Source organism: Nematostella vectensis, chromosome 6 (assembly GCF_932526225.1).
Source record: "Nematostella vectensis chromosome 6, jaNemVect1.1, whole genome shotgun sequence".
NCBI lineage: Eukaryota > Metazoa > Cnidaria > Anthozoa > Actiniaria > Edwardsiidae > Nematostella > Nematostella vectensis.
Genome location: NC_064039.1, coordinates 1,450,001 through 1,467,400, shown reverse-complemented (window position 1 = coordinate 1,467,400; position 17,400 = coordinate 1,450,001). Strand labels below are relative to the sequence as shown.

At 43.9% G+C, this 17,400-nt stretch overlaps 2 protein-coding genes across 5 annotated transcripts in view; both read left to right on the top strand.

The window, feature by feature from the left end:
- Window positions 1-863: 863 nt before the first annotated feature.
- On the top strand, window positions 864-8,634 carry LOC116613259. Of its 2 annotated transcripts, none has more exons than XM_032373912.2 (6): window positions 864-2,213; window positions 3,109-3,278; window positions 4,261-4,478; window positions 4,917-5,064; window positions 6,150-6,466; window positions 7,808-8,634. In XM_032373912.2, exons 1-6 carry the CDS (start codon window positions 1,682-1,684, stop codon window positions 8,028-8,030), a joined length of 1,608 nt encoding a protein of 535 aa, XP_032229803.2. In that variant the 5' UTR covers window positions 864-1,681; the 3' UTR covers window positions 8,031-8,634. The 2 variants fall into 2 exon arrangements, with proteins under 2 accessions (XP_032229803.2, XP_032229801.2); XM_032373910.2 differs by having other exon boundaries at window positions 4,749-5,064.
- Window positions 8,635-8,643: 9 nt separating this feature from the next.
- The window catches only part of LOC5505596 (arylsulfatase B), a 17,416-nt gene continuing 8,659 nt past the window's right edge, over window positions 8,644-17,400 (top strand). For 2 of the 3 annotated variants that reach the window (XM_048728874.1, XM_048728873.1), the window contains exons 1-7: window positions 8,644-8,781; window positions 9,696-9,789; window positions 10,075-10,234; window positions 11,295-11,407; window positions 12,254-12,400; window positions 12,958-13,128; window positions 16,717-16,886. In XM_048728874.1, coding sequence (XP_048584831.1) covers window positions 8,777-8,781; window positions 9,696-9,789; window positions 10,075-10,234; window positions 11,295-11,407; window positions 12,254-12,400; window positions 12,958-13,128; window positions 16,717-16,886 — 860 coding nt within the window. In that variant the 5' untranslated portion in view covers window positions 8,644-8,776. The other variant, XM_048728875.1, reaches the window with a different exon arrangement.

Genomic DNA, 17,400 nt, shown 5'->3' with positions numbered 1-17,400 from the left:
AAAACGGCCAATTTCAGCTGTAAATATTTTACTTGTTGAATTAAAAACTGTAATTGGCAACATAAGCTTTCCAAAGGAGCTACAACAAAAGCGACGAATTGCGATATTTGCCGAGCGAATTTCAATAGTTTACAAGTTTATGCTTATTTACAAACTAGCTCGTTTTTTCTTGATTTTAGTTCAAAGTAGTAATAAACAAACGTACAGAGACAAAAATAAGTCGGTAATTAGCAAATATTTCCCTAGACGGTACACTAGGGATCTCATGGTGTCTATACCCTGTTTTGGACAACACCCCAAATTTTGCGACGCGCAACAATATCACTGCAGGACATTACTTTTTAGCTGCAGTTTTTTTATCGCAAAATCGATCGCAGAACCAAGCACCCGGCTAGCACGTGAGAGCAAGCAAGGCAATCAGATCGGCGGCGGGATCAGCTATTACGAGTTTTAGCAAGGCAACCAAATCGAATCCTGTTTAGGACAGCCTTGCTTAACATTATGTATCCTGTTTAGGACAGAGAGGCCTGAAATATATACCGCGTTTAGGACAGAGAGGTAAAAAACAATACCCTATCCAGCTGCACGTCCCCGTATAGCCCATATAAGGGCCCCTTCCCCCCGAGGTCTAAAGTATCCTTCTGCCAACAGCGCGGTACCTGTGTAATTGGTGTCTCCCTAGTCTTCCCCAGCCAAAGCAAGGAACGCCTTATTCGATGGATTTGCGTTCGATGACTGCGTTACGATTGCTTTGCATTTGATGACACTACGACCGATGGCTTTGCACTCGATAGCTTCGTTCGATCGGTTTGCATTGGACAAATCACATTTTGATGCATTTGCGTTTTGGCAAACTGGGAATGAATGTAGATTTTGGCGTTCGGCAAAATTCGTAGTCATCTGCTTTTTGACAAACCGTATTTGACGAACTCGGCTTTTTGAATTCCCAATTTGGCATTTTCACCTTCATAAACATTACTGCTGGTAGCTTTGTTTACCATTGGACGATCCCTCGGAGGAGCACTGGGCTCGTCAAGTCACGCTACAATTACGCTCCGATCGCTATTGGCGAGCCACTAAAAGTGAAATTTTTCGCGCAAAGCATGACGGTAAGACGCGTCCTCCTCCCTTCCCTACGTACACTCACTCCATAGCATGGGTAGGAGAAGGGTCACGCCATAGCTTGGTACGGTACAGTCACGTTATAACATGGCTACGTTACAGTCACGCCATAGCATAGGTATGGTACGGTCACGCCATAGCATGTCAACGGTAGGTTACGCCATAGCAAATGTACGGCACGGTCACGCCATAGCAAAGGTACGGCACGGTCACGCCATAGCAAAGGTACGGCACGGTCACGCCATAGCAAAGGTACGGCACGGTCACGCCATAGCAAAGGTACGGCACGGTCACGCCATAGCAAGGGTACGCTACGGTCACGCCATAGCTTGGGTACTTCACGGTCACGCCATAGCATAAGTACGGCACGGTCACGCCATAGCTTGGGTACGGTACGGTCACGCCAATAGCATGAGTACGTTAAGGTCACGTCATAGCATGGCTACGGTACGGTTAGTGTAATTGATCTGTTTGTGTCTGTGTTTTGATAAATGTCACACTTCCGCAAGAATTCCAAGAAATCATACAGCGGCACAGAAAACAACAAGCCTGCCTCGTCATGGAATTTTACATCGAAAACCGTTCTTGGACATGCATTTCAGCCAGCCATGGAGACTGTATCGGGAATTTCAGTAAAAGGTTTATCGAACGAGCAGCGTTGGCCACCGAAGTAATAACAGTCTCCCTTGCTTTGCTGTTCTACCTCCTCCTACTTGTCCTGACCGCACTCTCCGTTTGTACTCGCTGTTGCAGTAAGCTCCTTTCTCTTCAAACCACATCCATCTTTTTCCTCGTCGGTGGTTTAATGGTCTCGGTGAATATCTTCACCAACGAGAATACCCTTTTGATCAAATTGGTCTATCGAATAGCGGCAGGATCTGTGATAGGCATCGCCTTTATGATTGTTGGGGTGTACATGTTATTCGAGAAGCCCCGTGGTTGTACGGAAGACTGCCGCCCCGGCCCATCTCAGCCTTGTAGTCAGAATCACCACCCGCCTAAAACCTTAGCAAGCCAGCAGCCATCCATGGGTCTAGTGGTTTCCATCATTACGACCCCTTTGTTGATCATCGAGCTCTTCCTTATATTCGGTATGTAACCCATAAACACTCCACTCATCCTTGGGGATCACGACATGACGGAAAAACATGACATGACGCTTTAAATACACGCTTTAAATAAGGCGAACATTTCTCTAAGTACGTAGTGAGTAATAGAAAAATAATATCACGTGCGACTTTTTTTAAATTGATGCGACTTTTTGTAAAGTGTTATAAAAGGATGATCAAGAAAAAATTAACTTAAAAAGCCAAAATCTGGGTAAGTACAGTTTGGCCTCACGTTATTTGTGAGGCCAGTCGGTAATATTAGGTACCGATGGTCATTGTAAGAAATTTTCTTTTTCTCGATTTGCGCATTTTCAGGTTTTTTTTCCGTCATGTCGGGGATCACAGGTACAAGGCGGTTTGCCGACTTTTTGGGCCTAACCTTAAAGAAAATGTTTTATTTTTGAAGTAAAAATGCTGGCATTTGCGAGTAATGCAAGCACGTTCGGTATTATTATTATTATTATTATTATTATTATTATTATTATTATTATTATTATTATTATTATTATTATTATTATTATTATTATTATTATTATTATTATTATTATTATTATTATTATTATTATTATTATTATTATTATTATTATTATTATTATTATTATTATTATTATTACTATTATCATTTGTTGTCTTCGAGCACGAGCACTTAGGGCGAGCACCAAGCAAATAAATTCATAAGCAATTGTTGGATCCTGGAGGATCTTAGCTTTCGAAGTGAAGATGGGGAAAGCAGCGAGCTGGATAATTTCACGTTTATCGTAGGGTGAAAAATTGCCAAATCTCCTTTCACGAAAATACCCTTTACCACCATGTCCCCCAGTCATGTTTATTTATATCGACATTGCACCGTGACTTCGGAGTTCTTTATCTTTTAAAGGGACGCAAGCCAAAACCGAAACCGATTCCTACTTGAACTCGGTACCATTGATCATGGCAGACAAAAGCATCTACATGGTTCAAAAGTTTATCCAAGTTGTTGTCTACGTAGCGATGAGGAGTCAAGTAATCCGCGAAAACTATATCAGTGAAGCCCAGTTCTTTTTTAAGGTAACCTATTATTATTTTGCTGACATACGACAAATAAAATGAAATGAGATTATCTCAGAGCAGGTTGGGGGGGGGGGGGGGGTATCCAATTAGACCATGTTAACCCTTGGGACTATTTGTAGGTTCAGGCAACTGAAAATATACCGAAACACACCCATTTTTAAATGTTAAACCCAGCCCCTCCCCTCCCCCCCTCAAAATCACGATCCCTCTAACCCCCTCCCCCAGGCCACTCCCTCCCCCTTCATTTTTGGGACCATTCCGCATCCCCTGAATAATTACAAAATATAGGTGGTAGGCTTAATGCCTCTCGGGGTCAATTGTTTAAAAAAACCGTTCAAATTGAAACCAAGAAGCCGCTTCAAAACGTGCGATCGGTGAGTAAGATAGACATTGGCTCTCGATGTATTTCGATTTTTTCAAGGAATTTCATATCATATCATATCATATCATATCATATCATATCATATCATACCATACCATATCATATCATACCATACCACGCCACGCCACGCCACGCCACGCCACGCCACGCCACGCCACGCCACGCCACGCCACGCCACGCCACGCCACGCCACGCCACGCCACGCCACGCCACGCCACGCCACGCCACGCCACGCCACGCCACGCCACGCCACGCCACGCCACGCCACATCACATCACATCACATCACATCACATCACATCACATCATACCATATCATATCATATCATACCATATCATATCATATCATATCATGATATGCATCGCATCGCATCGCATCGCATCGCATCACATCACATCACATCATATCATATCATATTAGTTCATGAATGAAATACAGGGCCGTACCGATTGATAAACTATTCCCGAGACAAAAACTTTTTTACTTGTGATACTGTAATATGACCATATGACATAAGCAGTTTCCTGAAGATGACGACGATGATAAAAATAATAATCAATAAATAGTGTAATACGATATCAATCTTATCCTAAACAGGGTTTAGCATTCTTCAATGTTGCTGAGTGGTTGGACTCGATGGTGAACGTTGACCAAGATCTTCAGCTCAGCAAAGCAGAGACGGTGTATGGTTCCGCGTTTGACATGGTCATCATGCTCTATAAAGCTCTGGTTATCGATTACCGACTCCTTTGCGCTCTGCTGTTCTTGGAGCACGCCGTTGAGGCTGAAGACGAGAGCGATGACGAAGATGCGGCGTAAGTAAAAAAAAATTACTACCGTCATCCTTCCTTGTTTTTATTGCAAGTATTGAATTACGATAAGATAGCAAGAAATAAGAATAAAAGGAAATGAAAATAATAAAAAATGACAATTGTGTTCGGTCAATGTTACATTTATTGTGGAGAATGGGCGGAGTGGGGGGAGGCTTATTCACCCATTCAAGAATTCAAGACCCCGCTTAAGAAAGCTTACTGGAAGCTCCGGCGCTACGACGAGTATTTACGTTAGCACACATTCCTTTGAAGGTCGAGTGACATAGAGGTGGAGCAGTCAGACCTGTTATCAAGCAGGGGGGGCCTCACTAGCTCTGGTATTATCATAAGGGCACCCTCGAATACCGATCGTCAATATAGGAACGCAGGCTTTGTTGTGGGGTGCCTGACTGTGTTCGTGCACGCCATTTGTCTTGCTAGCAACTTCAAGGAACTGAGTCTAGGACCTTGGTTGAACGTTTTCTCAGTCGTTGTGGATTGCTTTGTGTTCATGTGCGGCGTTCTGCTTATCAAGTTCAACGACTTCCACTCACGAATTAAAAAATACTGCAAGGGAATGGTCATAATGGTATGTATTATTGGCGAATCCAGGGGGTCGTCTCTCAAAACTCCCGGTATACCGGGCCCGTTATGGTTCCGGGAGAGTTTTCTGGATTCTTTTCCGGGCGAGGAAGAGCGTTTCTCGTAGCTAGCGGTTGTTTACGGGTTTCCGATAAGCAAATTATAATTTTCAGAGTAAATGAATAGATTGGCTAAATATTTATTGAATATCAATAAAAATCGCAGATTTGTCGATTTCTGTAGACAACTGGTGCCCCAAACACTGCTGTGGGATCGGCACTTTTCGAAAGAAAGACAAAGAACAAGTAGAAAAAGTCTCATTTTGTAGCAAATTTCCAATACCTTCGCAAAGTTGTTTACATTTTTTTAGGCGCACGGTGACAGCTAAATGTCAAATCATTTGACAGAAAAGAAACTTGATTGGCTGGTAGGGGATCCCATAAATTGATGTTAGCCGTGATTGGCGCACTTCTTTCCGGGCAGTGATATGGTTTCCTCAAGTGATGAAAATTCACTACAACTCGACACAACTTGAAAATGGCGAGATTTAATCGAAAAAAACAAAAGCACCAAATTGGAAAGTTCACTTTTGCCAATCCTAGATGAATAGTTGATCTATAAATTCAGCTGAAAATATTAAGGAAAAACATCGTTTTGGGTATCAATTATCGCATTAAAAGTAATTCCCGGTAATTTAACGGGAGCTCTTGAGCTCCCATAAGTTACCGGGCGAGTTACCGGGATTTTTTTCGGGCCCGACAAGAACGGGCGTTTTGAGAAACACCCGTAAAGTTTATGGGGGGCTTACCGGGAGACTTTCCGGGTTTCCGGGTTTATCGGGACTTTTGAGAAACGACCCCCAGGGATTTAAGAGAGTCTTCTTCTTGACAAGCTTACCTCACCTGTTTACTTTCTTTAAATAATGGTTCCTTCTCTTTCGATTCCGAATAAAACCTGGACCGCTCCTGTACTAACAGATTGCCCATGCGGTGGTGATGGGTGGCGTAAGGGGAGGGGATATTCATAGCAGCTTGATTACGCAGGCAACAATGAATGACTGTGTGGCTACCTTTTTTTTATCTATCGTAACAGGTTTGTTGCCTCGGTGTTGTTGGTCTCGCGACATATATAATAAAATCTGGTCTTTCGTTATTCTGGTACTTGGAGGGCGCCTTTGAAGTAGACTACTTTGGGTGGGTCGCTCTCAAGTACTTCTCCCGCAGCTTGGCTGCCATATTTCTGATGTATCTGTTCGCTAAAGTGAGCTGTGCAGATTTTCTTTCTGAGACTGGGTGTATGCCAGTGTCCGCCAATTACTTCCTGGTCCCTGCGCTGGTGATGGGCACCCTGTCTGAGTTTGTAGGCGCGGCGGTGGACCAATACGTTGGTCCTTTGGATAACACCATCAGGTAAGACCAAAGGACACACAGTGTCGGGGGGGGAGGGGGGTTGGGAGGACGGGTATACCCTAGTACATGCGATTCCTAGAAAGGAAATAAATTATGTCTCCAAGTCTAACAATGCATATGTCGTATACACCTATTTCAATAAATATTGCCAGTGCAAATGGCGATTCGCAAATGGCAGTTCTACGACCGAAAGTAACCATGCGTGGTAAATCAAAACAATTATCCATTAAAGGTTACCAATGCTTGGCTTTGACATTGCTGGACTTTATTTAACACCTTTAATTTTACAAATGATTAGTACCTATAAGCCATTTGCCATTTGCCATTGGCACTGACAACATTTTGTGAAATAGGTGTATGCAATGAAATGTATATACCGAATGGTATTTTGATGCCGTCATCGCTTCCTATTGGAATGTTTCACGTTTGTTACAAATCCGGTTGATTTGTGTGACAAATCCGGTTGTTATTACACAACTGGTTGATTTGTGTGACCAATTCGGTTTTTGTTACACATCTGGTTGATTTGCTTGACAAATCCGGTTGTTGTTACACACCCGGTTGATTTGTGTGACAAGTCCGCTTGTTGTTACACATCTGGGTGATTTATGTTACAAATCCGGTTGTTGTTACACATCTGGTTGATTTGTGTGACAAATCCGCTTGTTGTTACACATCTGGGTGATTTGTGTTACAAATGTGGTTGCTGTTACACATCTGGTTGATTTGTGTTACAAATGTGGTTGTTGTTACACATCTGGGTGATTTGTGTTACAAATGCGGTTGCTGTTACACATCTGGTTGATTTGTGTTACAAATGTGGTTGCTGTTACACCTCTGGGTGATTTGTGTTACAAATGCGGTTGTTGTTACACATCTGGGTGATTTGTGTTACAAATCCGGTTGCTGTTACACATCTGGTTGATTTGTGTAACAAATGTGGTTGTTGTTACACATCTGGGTGATTTGTGTTACAAATCCGGTTGCTGTTACACATCTGGTTGATTTGTGTAACAAATGTGGTTGTTGTTACACATTTGGGTGATTTGTGTTACAAATGCGGTTGCTGTTACACATCTGGGTGATTTATGTTACAAATCCGGTTGTTGTTAATACGTATCCCGCTAATTGTTACAAATCCGGGTGATACAACATCTTATACCTCCTCTCTAATTAAGAAATCTTTACGATGTACTTAGTCGCGTTCACAGAGGGTTTTGCAGGGTATGCGCTCACCCCTCTTGACCGCCTAAAAGTGTTTCTTACATTCCTTTTTCTATTTAATACTTATGACTACCACCACCCTCCCCCATTCCTATTTTTTGTTATCGTGTTTTTCAGTTGCGTGATCAACGAGACGAGTTTGGACGTGCTGTTTCAAGCGGGTCCCGCCATGCACCTGGGGTTTTGTCTCCACGTGTTCTTATGTTTCCTCATCCTGCAAACGAGGATGGGGCGTATCAAGGTGCGCGTAATGTTACAAACAGAAGACGAGAGAAGGTTGTTACTGCCCAGGGCAACGGGCGCCAGGGGAATGACCAGCTATTCCCTTTCGGAGATCTAGTCGTGTAGATTCTAAGCAGCTATTAACTCGGGTGCCCAGTACTTTTTAAAAGCTCGCTTAAAAAAAGCGCAAAAATTTCCACGTTCGTAACAGAGATTTTCTTGCGCTGCGCATAATGCTTTATGCCTTGCCCGCGTCGCACGCGTTTTGGGGGATTATCACTTCTTCCTATGTCATTATTATATCTAAGACTTTGGTCTTCTTATTCCTTTTTTATTTTACTGTATAATCCATTTTATATAGCTCGAAATTTTTATTAAAAGTCATCATCGTGTGTTGTTTCTTTACCCTGCCGATGGTTACCAAGCAAAAGCGAAGCTCCGTGCCTTTGTTTATTATCCTTTGCATAGTTCCCTATAATTATATCAATGTAAAAAAGTAATAAAAATACATAACAATATATCCATTTTTGGCGTCCATTGGCTGGATGGCGGTAATTGTATACTTGCGTTTCTTTCTAACCACCGGATGAGAACATCAATTTTAGTGATTCGTGATTGTCGTTGAAAAGACAGTTTGTCAACAAAAATGAGCCACCTGTAAAGTATTTATAGATAACTACAGAGTATGAACAGATTAATAATAAATGTGATGGACATCCAAACATTGTTCTTTGCCTATTATGAAGGTGAATAACGATAAGGAAAAGAATAAACTCTTAGCAAAAGAGAGAAACAGCAATAGAAAATCGAAGACAGATTGAATTAGGTGAATCTCCAGCCGCCTCGTCACTTTTTTGCAAAATAATGAGGTAAGGTAACTCCTGAATTTCCTCAAAATGCCATGAAACCCCTGCGCCTTTAAATAGAGATATGTAAACAAATATTTGCAGTTAACCGTGGGATTAGCTTTATGATTAAGATTCTATTCTTGCTAAATCTGTAGTCACACTTCTGTGCACTTGTCGAGGTCAGCTCAAAGGTGAACAGTACGTTAATAAGATCAATTGTCCCACACAAGGATTACCTGTCCGTCCATTGTTAAAAAAAGAACACTTAAAAATCCGTTATTTTGAATGGTTAAACTTGTAGCCATTCTTTTTGTCAGACAAAGACAGTAAACGTTATCACCTATTTTAACTGTTACATATGAAAATGATGTTTCCGACCTCATTTTAGTTACTTGCTCTCGAGGTGACAGGCTAAGGTGCCGGAGAGATTCTAGAATCTTCTCTAGAATCGCCTCATTTAATAACTGAATATGGATGAACTTGAGAGATTTTTTATGGATAAAAATTGGGTGGCGGCTTGTAGCCAGGATTTTATGGGTTAGGGGGTGGTGGGGGGGAGCACATTTCTAGTTTGGGGAGGCCTTACTAGGGAGCCTGATGTTGAAATATTCTCGAATATTTATTTTAAAAAATGCCTTGCAAGGATTATTATTTTATCTATTTATAGTTTTGTATTCTTAGAAGGAAATTTCTCATAATTTTGCATGCAACCCTCCATTCTGTCCCCTCCCCCCGCTCCAAAGAGTTTGTGGGCTAATTAGGGGACACCGACGACTAACACTCTTTATAAAAACGTCTTATTTTCAGCTAAGGCTGGGTCGTTCTTAATGCGTGCGCTGAGAATAAGAATGTTTTCCAACAATCAAAATTGCATTTTTAGGCAATCAACATTTTGTTTCTGAACAAATTACTTACATAAACATTGAACCTTTAAGGATGATAACGGTCTTACTGTGTGCACTATGGCGAGCAGTCCTGGGGATAGAGACAAAGAAACCGAACATCGTAATGATTGTTGCTGATGACTTGGTAAGTGTTGAGCTATCTGTGGTAAACAACTGGTGAAGTGTACAGCTGGTTCCAGGCGCAGGGGGGTGAGCAAGGTGCGCGGACCCCCCTTGGACACCAAGAAATGGGCCATTTCTTATCGTATAACAATCAAAACATTATGTTACCCAAAAAGTCAAGTGGTTCTTAGTTGCAAGTCGCGTATTCCAAACGATAAACCCTCAACTCCGATAAATTAGCTAGAAGTGTTTTTAGTTGACAGTTGTATCCGTCCCAAACAGTCACACATCGTTTGTGTTTCCATAGGGATGGGATGACGTCAGCTTTCACGGCTCGTCCCAGATCCCAACCCCCACCATAGACAAGCTCGCCAGTGAAGGCGTCATTCTCAATAGCTACTACGTGTCACCGATATGCACACCGACCAGGGCCTCCCTTATGACGGGAAAACACCCTATGAACCTAGGTATGCTAATCCACACGGTAACTGTTACTTGTCATCTATGCAGGGTGGCGGAAGGGGAGGGGCACGGGGGGGGGGGGAGGGGCGCCAGCCAACTTTTCAAAGTGGGGAAAAACGCCCCCCTTCTTTTCTGAGCGGATGTTTTTTTTTAAATATGAACGTTTTTTTTAACCAACGGATTTCAAGCGGCACATATGCAACCAAAAACAAATTTGTTGAACAGTTTAAAATCCCGTACATAAAAAACTAGGTTTTCTTCCGCGTTTTTATAAATTGCGCTTAAGAATTTGAAACCACCACCCAGCCCTCCCCCTGAAAACACCAACAACCCTTCCCTCCCCCTAACTGCTGCCCCTGCTATGGAAGAAATACTTCACGACTTGCCCCTCTATCAACAACAACAATCCTTTAAAGCTTACATAGATTCAAAGACCAAAAAACAAAAATAAGATCTTATGGTATTTATACATCAGAACTACAACATTTAACGGTTATCGGCCCGTACCCAGAATTTTTCTTGGGGGGGTACAAAATCCGAAAAAGTGGACATAACTTTTCTGGGGGAGTGGGGTGGGGAGGGAGGAAGTTTACTGATAAAAATCTCACCATCCTCGAAAGAACAAAAAGTTATTTTTATGCCTTTGCAGTATCTCCACGGGACGTTTATTTTCGGATTTGGCTACAAGTAAAGTCTGACTTATGGATTAATGACATACCAGAGTGATATAGCTTATGCTTTATAGTTTTGTCTATAGCAAGTCTATTGAGAACCGAAAGTAGAGTTTCGGCCGTTGTGTGTGGTGTGAGGGGGGTTCGTTCGCAACCCCTGAAACCCCCCCTCCCCCCTGGGTACGGGCCTGCGGTTATTACTTTGTCTATACCGCATTCAATAAAGACCTTCTAAATTGACTAAAGATCATGCCCATGGCGGCAGAGAGCGTAGTATTATCACTATCTGCTGCCTCTTAAAGTTGACCGGTGTTACCTTCTTCGTTATCTTCCGCGTCTTGGTTCTTTGCTAACTGGTGAAGAAAAGGTATTCATTGGATGGTTTCGTTCTAAGGGGTTCAGCATGCAACTGTGTTTGGAACCCAGCCTTACGGTCTTCCTTTGGGAGAGACGACAACACCGCAGTACATGAAGTCGTTAGGATACGTCACGCACGGCATAGGGAAGGTAACACAACCCAGGATACGTCACGCACGGCATAGGGAAGGTAACACAACAAAGGATACGTCACGCACGGCATAGGGAAGGAAACACAACACAGGATACGTTACGCACGGCATAGGGAAGGTAAAACAACACAGGGTACGTCACGCACGGCATAGGGAAGGAAACACAACACAGGATACGTCACGCACGGCATAGGGAAGGTAACACAACACAGGATACGTCACGCACGGCATAGGGAAGGTAACACAACACAGGTACGTCACGCACGGCATAGGGAAGGTAACACAACACAGGATATTTCACGCACGGCATAGGAAAAAATAACAAAATACAGGATGCGTCACGCATGGTATTGAAAAGGTTACCCAACACAGGGCACGTCACACATGGACATGGAAGGTAACACATTTCATGTTACGTCACACATAGAATAGGAAATGTAACACATCTCAAAATGCGTCATGCATGGCATAGGAAATGGAACACAACACATATACGTCACGCATGGCATAGGGAAGGTAGAACAACTAAGGAGGGGAGGGGGTGGTTCGTTTACCCGTAAAGCTGACCATTTTCTCTTAGGTAGCTCGTCCTACCTCGTAGTGGTACTTAATTTACCTTAATTAGAGACTTTCCAGTCGAGTGGGCTGGTTCGTCCGAACCCTCCGAACTCCCCCTAACAACGGGCCTGAATAATGGAGAACATTTCTTTCTTTTAGCCCTGTGGAGCTAGGATGTTTACTGACTGTTTTCACAATGTTTTATGGGACATTTTCGCACTCTGTTGTTTCTTTATTTGCTTCTTAATTTGAAGCATAGTCTGTTGACATCTCTCTACTATTCCAGTGGCACTTAGGATTCTTTGAGAAGGAGTACACGCCAACCTACCGCGGTTTCGATTCGTTTTACGGATTCTGGAACGGTAAGGAGGATTACTGGGACCATAGCTCACAGGAAGATGTCTGGGGAACCGATCTACGTGATAATGAAAAGGTGAGGAATGGATAAAGTCTTGGTGGGGTGAGGCGGGGAGGAGGGGGGGGAAAGCTTAGTACGAAGGATAATAAATCTTCAGCAAACAGGAGGGCGGTGTCTTAAGAGCTATAACACGGTATTATTGTTCTTAATAGGAATTATGGTATGGAAAACAAAGATGAATGGGTAAAAATGCCATCTAAAGGCTGATTTAGTCGTATGATACCTGCCTATGACATGTCTCAGCCCTGAATTATACAATTCGAATTTCGTAGTCGAGCATCGTAGGCTGAAGCTGAGGAGACGAAGGCTGATTTACACTCTACGAGTCGAGTTGTAGAGGTGTCGCATACAACTAAATCGAGCTGTCTAAATCAGCCTTTAAACGACGGTGAAAGTGCCAGTCCTATCTCATAATTCCTATTTTAGAGCGCAAGAGGTTTTAAACATAGAAACATGCGTCTGTTTACATGTAACGCCCGATGATAGTGGATCATAACTCGTGTATCAATCCTAAGGGTAAAAAGCCAGTTTAGCTATCCTTAGAAGCTAATATCGACCTTGGTATCCTCCAGCCGGTTCGTAACGAGAGCGGTCATTACGGTACGGAACTGTTCGCTGAGCGCGCGGCGCAGATCATCCATCTTCATAACCAGACCAAGCCACTCTACCTGTACCTAGCTCAACAAGGGGTGCACTCAGCCAATGGAAACGAGCCATTACAGGCCCCAAAGAGACTCATCAAGGTGGGTACATTCGGCAAGATCCATTATAGGCCCTAAAGAGACTTATCAAGGTGGGTACATTCGGCAAGATCCATCACAGGACCCAAAAAGACTTATCAAGGTGGGTACATTCGGCAAGATCCATCACAGGCCCCAAAGAGACTCATCAAGGTGGGTACATTCGGCAAGATCCATCACAGGCCCCAAAGAGACTCATCAAGGTGGGTACATTCGGCAAGATCCATTACAGGCCCCAAAGAGACTTATCAAGGTGGGTATATTCTGCAAGATCCATAATAGGCCCTAAAGAGACTTATCAAGGTGGGTACATTCGGCAAGATCCATTACAGGCCCCAAAGAGATTCGTCAAGGTGGGTACATTCGGCAAGATCCATTACAGGCCCCAAAGTGACTCATCAAGGTGGGTACATTCGGCAAGATCCATTACAGGCCCCAAAGAGACTCATCAAGTAGGGGACATTCAGCAAGGTCCATAATAGGCCCTAAAGAGACTTAGCAAGGTGGGTACATTCTTCAAGATCCATCACAGGCCCCAAAGAGACTCATCAAGGTGGGTACATTCGGCAAGATCCATTATAGGCCCTAAAGAGAGTTATCAAGGTGGGTACATTCGGCAAGATCCATTATAGGCCCCAAAGAGACTCATCAAGGTGAGTACATTCGGCAAGATCCATCACAGGCCCCAAAGAGACTCATCAAGGTGGGTACATTCGGCAAGATCCTATATAGGCCCCAAAGATACTCATCAAGGTGAGTACATTCGGCAAGATCCATCACAGGCCCCAAAGAGACTTATTAAGGTGGGTACATTCGGCAAGATCCATAATAGGCCCTAAAGAGACTTTCAAGGTGGGTACATTCGGCAAGATCCATCACAGGCCCCAAAGAGACTCATCAAGGTGGGTACATTCGCTAAAATCCATTATAGGCCCTAAAGAGACTTATCAAGGTGGGTACATTCGGCAAGATCCATTATAGCCCCTAAAGAGACTTATCAAGGTGGGTACATTCGGCAAGATTCATTATAGGCCCCAAAGAGACTCATCAAGGTGGGTACATTCGGCAAGATCCATCACGGGCCCCAAAGAGACTCATCAAGGTGGGTACATTCGGCAAAATCCATTATAGGCCCTAAAGAGACTTATCAAGGTGGGTACATTCGGCAAGATCCATTATAGCCCCTAAAGAGACTTATCAAGGTGGGTACATTCGGCAAGATTCATTATAGGCCCCAAAGAGACTCATACAGGTGCGTACAATCGGCAAGATCCATCACAGGCCCCAAAGAGACTCATCAAGGTGGGTACATTCGGCAAGATCCATTATAGGCCCTAAAGAGAGTTATCAAGGTGGGTACATTCGACAAGATCCATTATAGGCCCCAAAGAGACTCATCAAGGTGAGTACATTCGGCAAGATCCATCACAGGCCCCAAAGAGACTCATCAAGGTGGGTACATTCGGCAAGATCCATTATAGGCCCTAAAGAGACTTATCAAGGTGGGTACATTCGGCAAGATCCATCACAGGCCCCAAAGAGACTTATTAAGGTGGGTACATTCGGCAAGATCCATAATAGGCCCTAAAGAGACTTTCAAGGTGGGTACATTCGGCAAGATCCATTACAGGCCCCAAAGAGACTCATCAAGGTGGGTACATTCGGCAAGATCCATCACAGGCCCCAAAGAGACTTATTAAGGTGGGTACATTCGGCAAGATCCATGATAGGCCCTAAAGAGACTTTCAAGGTGGGTACATTCGGCAAGATCCATCACAGGCCCCAAAGAGACTTATTAAAGTGGGTACATTCGGCAAGAACCATAATAGGCCCTAAAGAGACTTTCAAGGTGGGTACATTCGGCAAGATCCATCACAGGCCCCAAAGAGACTCATCAAGGTGGGTACATTCGCTAAAATCCATTATAGGCCCTAAAGAGACTTATCAAGGTGGGTACATTCGGCAAGATCCATTATAGCCCCTAAAGAGACTTATCAAGGTGGGTACATTCGGCAAGATTCATTATAGGCCCCAAAGAGACTCATCAAGGTGGGTACATTCGGCAAGATCCATCACGGGCCCCAAAGAGACTCATCAAGGTGGGTACATTCGGCAAAATCCATTATAGGCCCTAAAGAGACTTATCAAGGTGGGTACATTCGGCAAGATCCATTATAGCCCCTAAAGAGACTTATCAAGGTGGGTACATTCGGCAAGATTCATTATAGGCCCCAAAGAGACTCATACAGGTGCGTACAATCGGCAAGATCCATCACAGGCCCCAAAGAGACTCATCAAGGTGGGTACATTCGGCAAGATCCATTATAGGCCCTAAAGAGAGTTATCAAGGTGGGTACATTCGGCAAGATCCATTATAGGCCCCAAAGAGACTCATCAAGGTGAGTACATTCGGCAAGATCCATCACAGGCCCCAAAGAGACTCATCAAGGTGGGTACATTCGGCAAGATCCATTATAGGCCCTAAAGAGACTTATCAAGGTGGGTACATTCGGCAAGATCCATCACAGGCCCCAAAGAGACTCATCAAGGTGGGTACATTCGGCAAGATCCATTATAGGCCCTAAAGAGAGTTATCAAGGTGGGTACATTCGGCAAGATCCATTATAGGCCCCAAAGAGACTCATCAAGGTGAGTACATTCGGCAAGATCCATCACAGGCCCCAAAGAGACTCATCAAGGTGGGTACATTCGGCAAGATCCATTATAGGCCCTAAAGAGACTTATCAAGGTGGGTACATTCGGCAAGATCCATTATAGGCCCCAAAGAGACTCATCAAGGTGAGTACATTCGGCAAGATCCATTATAGGCCCTAAAGAGACTTATCAAGGTGGGTACATTCGGCAAGATCCATTATAGGCCCCAAAGAGACTCATCAAGGTGAGTACATTCGGCAAGATCCATCACAGGCCCCAAAGAGACTCATCAAGGTGGGTACATTCGGCAAGATCCTATATAGGCCCCAAAGATACTCATCAAGGTGAGTACATTCGGCAATATCGATTATAGGCCCCAAAGAGACTCATCAAGGTGAGTACATTCGGCAAGATCCATTATAGGCCCCAAAGAGACTCATCAAGGTGAGTACATTCGGCAAGATCCATCACAGGCCCTAAAGAGACTTATCAAGGTGGGTACATTCGGCAAGATCCATAATAGGCCCTAAAGAGACTTATCAAGGTGGGTACATTCGGCAAGATCCATCACAGGCTCCAAAGAGACTCATTAAGGTGGGGTACATTCGGCAAGATCCATTATAGACCCCAAAGAGACTAATTAAGGTGGGTACATTCGGCAATATCGATTATAGGCCCCAAAGAGACTCATCAAAGTGGGTACATTCGGCAAGATCCATTATAGGCCCTAAAGAGACTTATTAAGGTGGGTACATTCGGCTCGATTTATCACAGGCCCCAGGTGGGTGAATAAATCAGCCAATAGGCAGGGCCTGGCTATAAACCTTACTCGCCCTTTGGTACAGGAATGCAATTGTTTGTGTAAAGATGATTACTTTTGTAGACTCCAAACCTTGTAGAAACACACTAACGCTGACAGTTAAACTTTTGGTGTAGAAATTCTCGCACATCTCCTCGCCTAAACGTCGCATTTACGCTGCGATGGTATCTTCTCTTGATGAGTCCGTGGAGACTGTTCACAAGGCGCTTAGCGAGACAGGCATGCTAAACAACACGGTGTTGGTATTCACGACAGATAACGGCGGGGCGCCAAGGGGATTCAACTGGTGAGACCATTAACGTTTGTATAGTAGTTACTAGTTACTTTTGTATAGGAAGTCATTACCACCTCCTTGATACCATTATCATCACCATCACCATCACCATCACCATCACCATCACCATCACCATCACCATCACCATCACCATCACCATCACCATCACCATCACCATCACCATCACCATCACCATCACCATCACCATCACCATCACCATCACCACCACCTCCACCACCACCATCACCACCACCATCACAATCACCACCACCATCACCATCACAATTTACCACCATCACCACCACCATCACCACCACCAACACCACCACCATCACCACCACCATCACCACCACCACCACCACCACCACCACCACCATCACAATCACCACCATCATCACCATCACAATCACCACCATCATCACCATAACCATCACAATTACCACCATCACCACCACCATCACCATCACTATCACAATTACCACCATCACCACCACCATCACCACCATCATCAGCATCACCATCACAA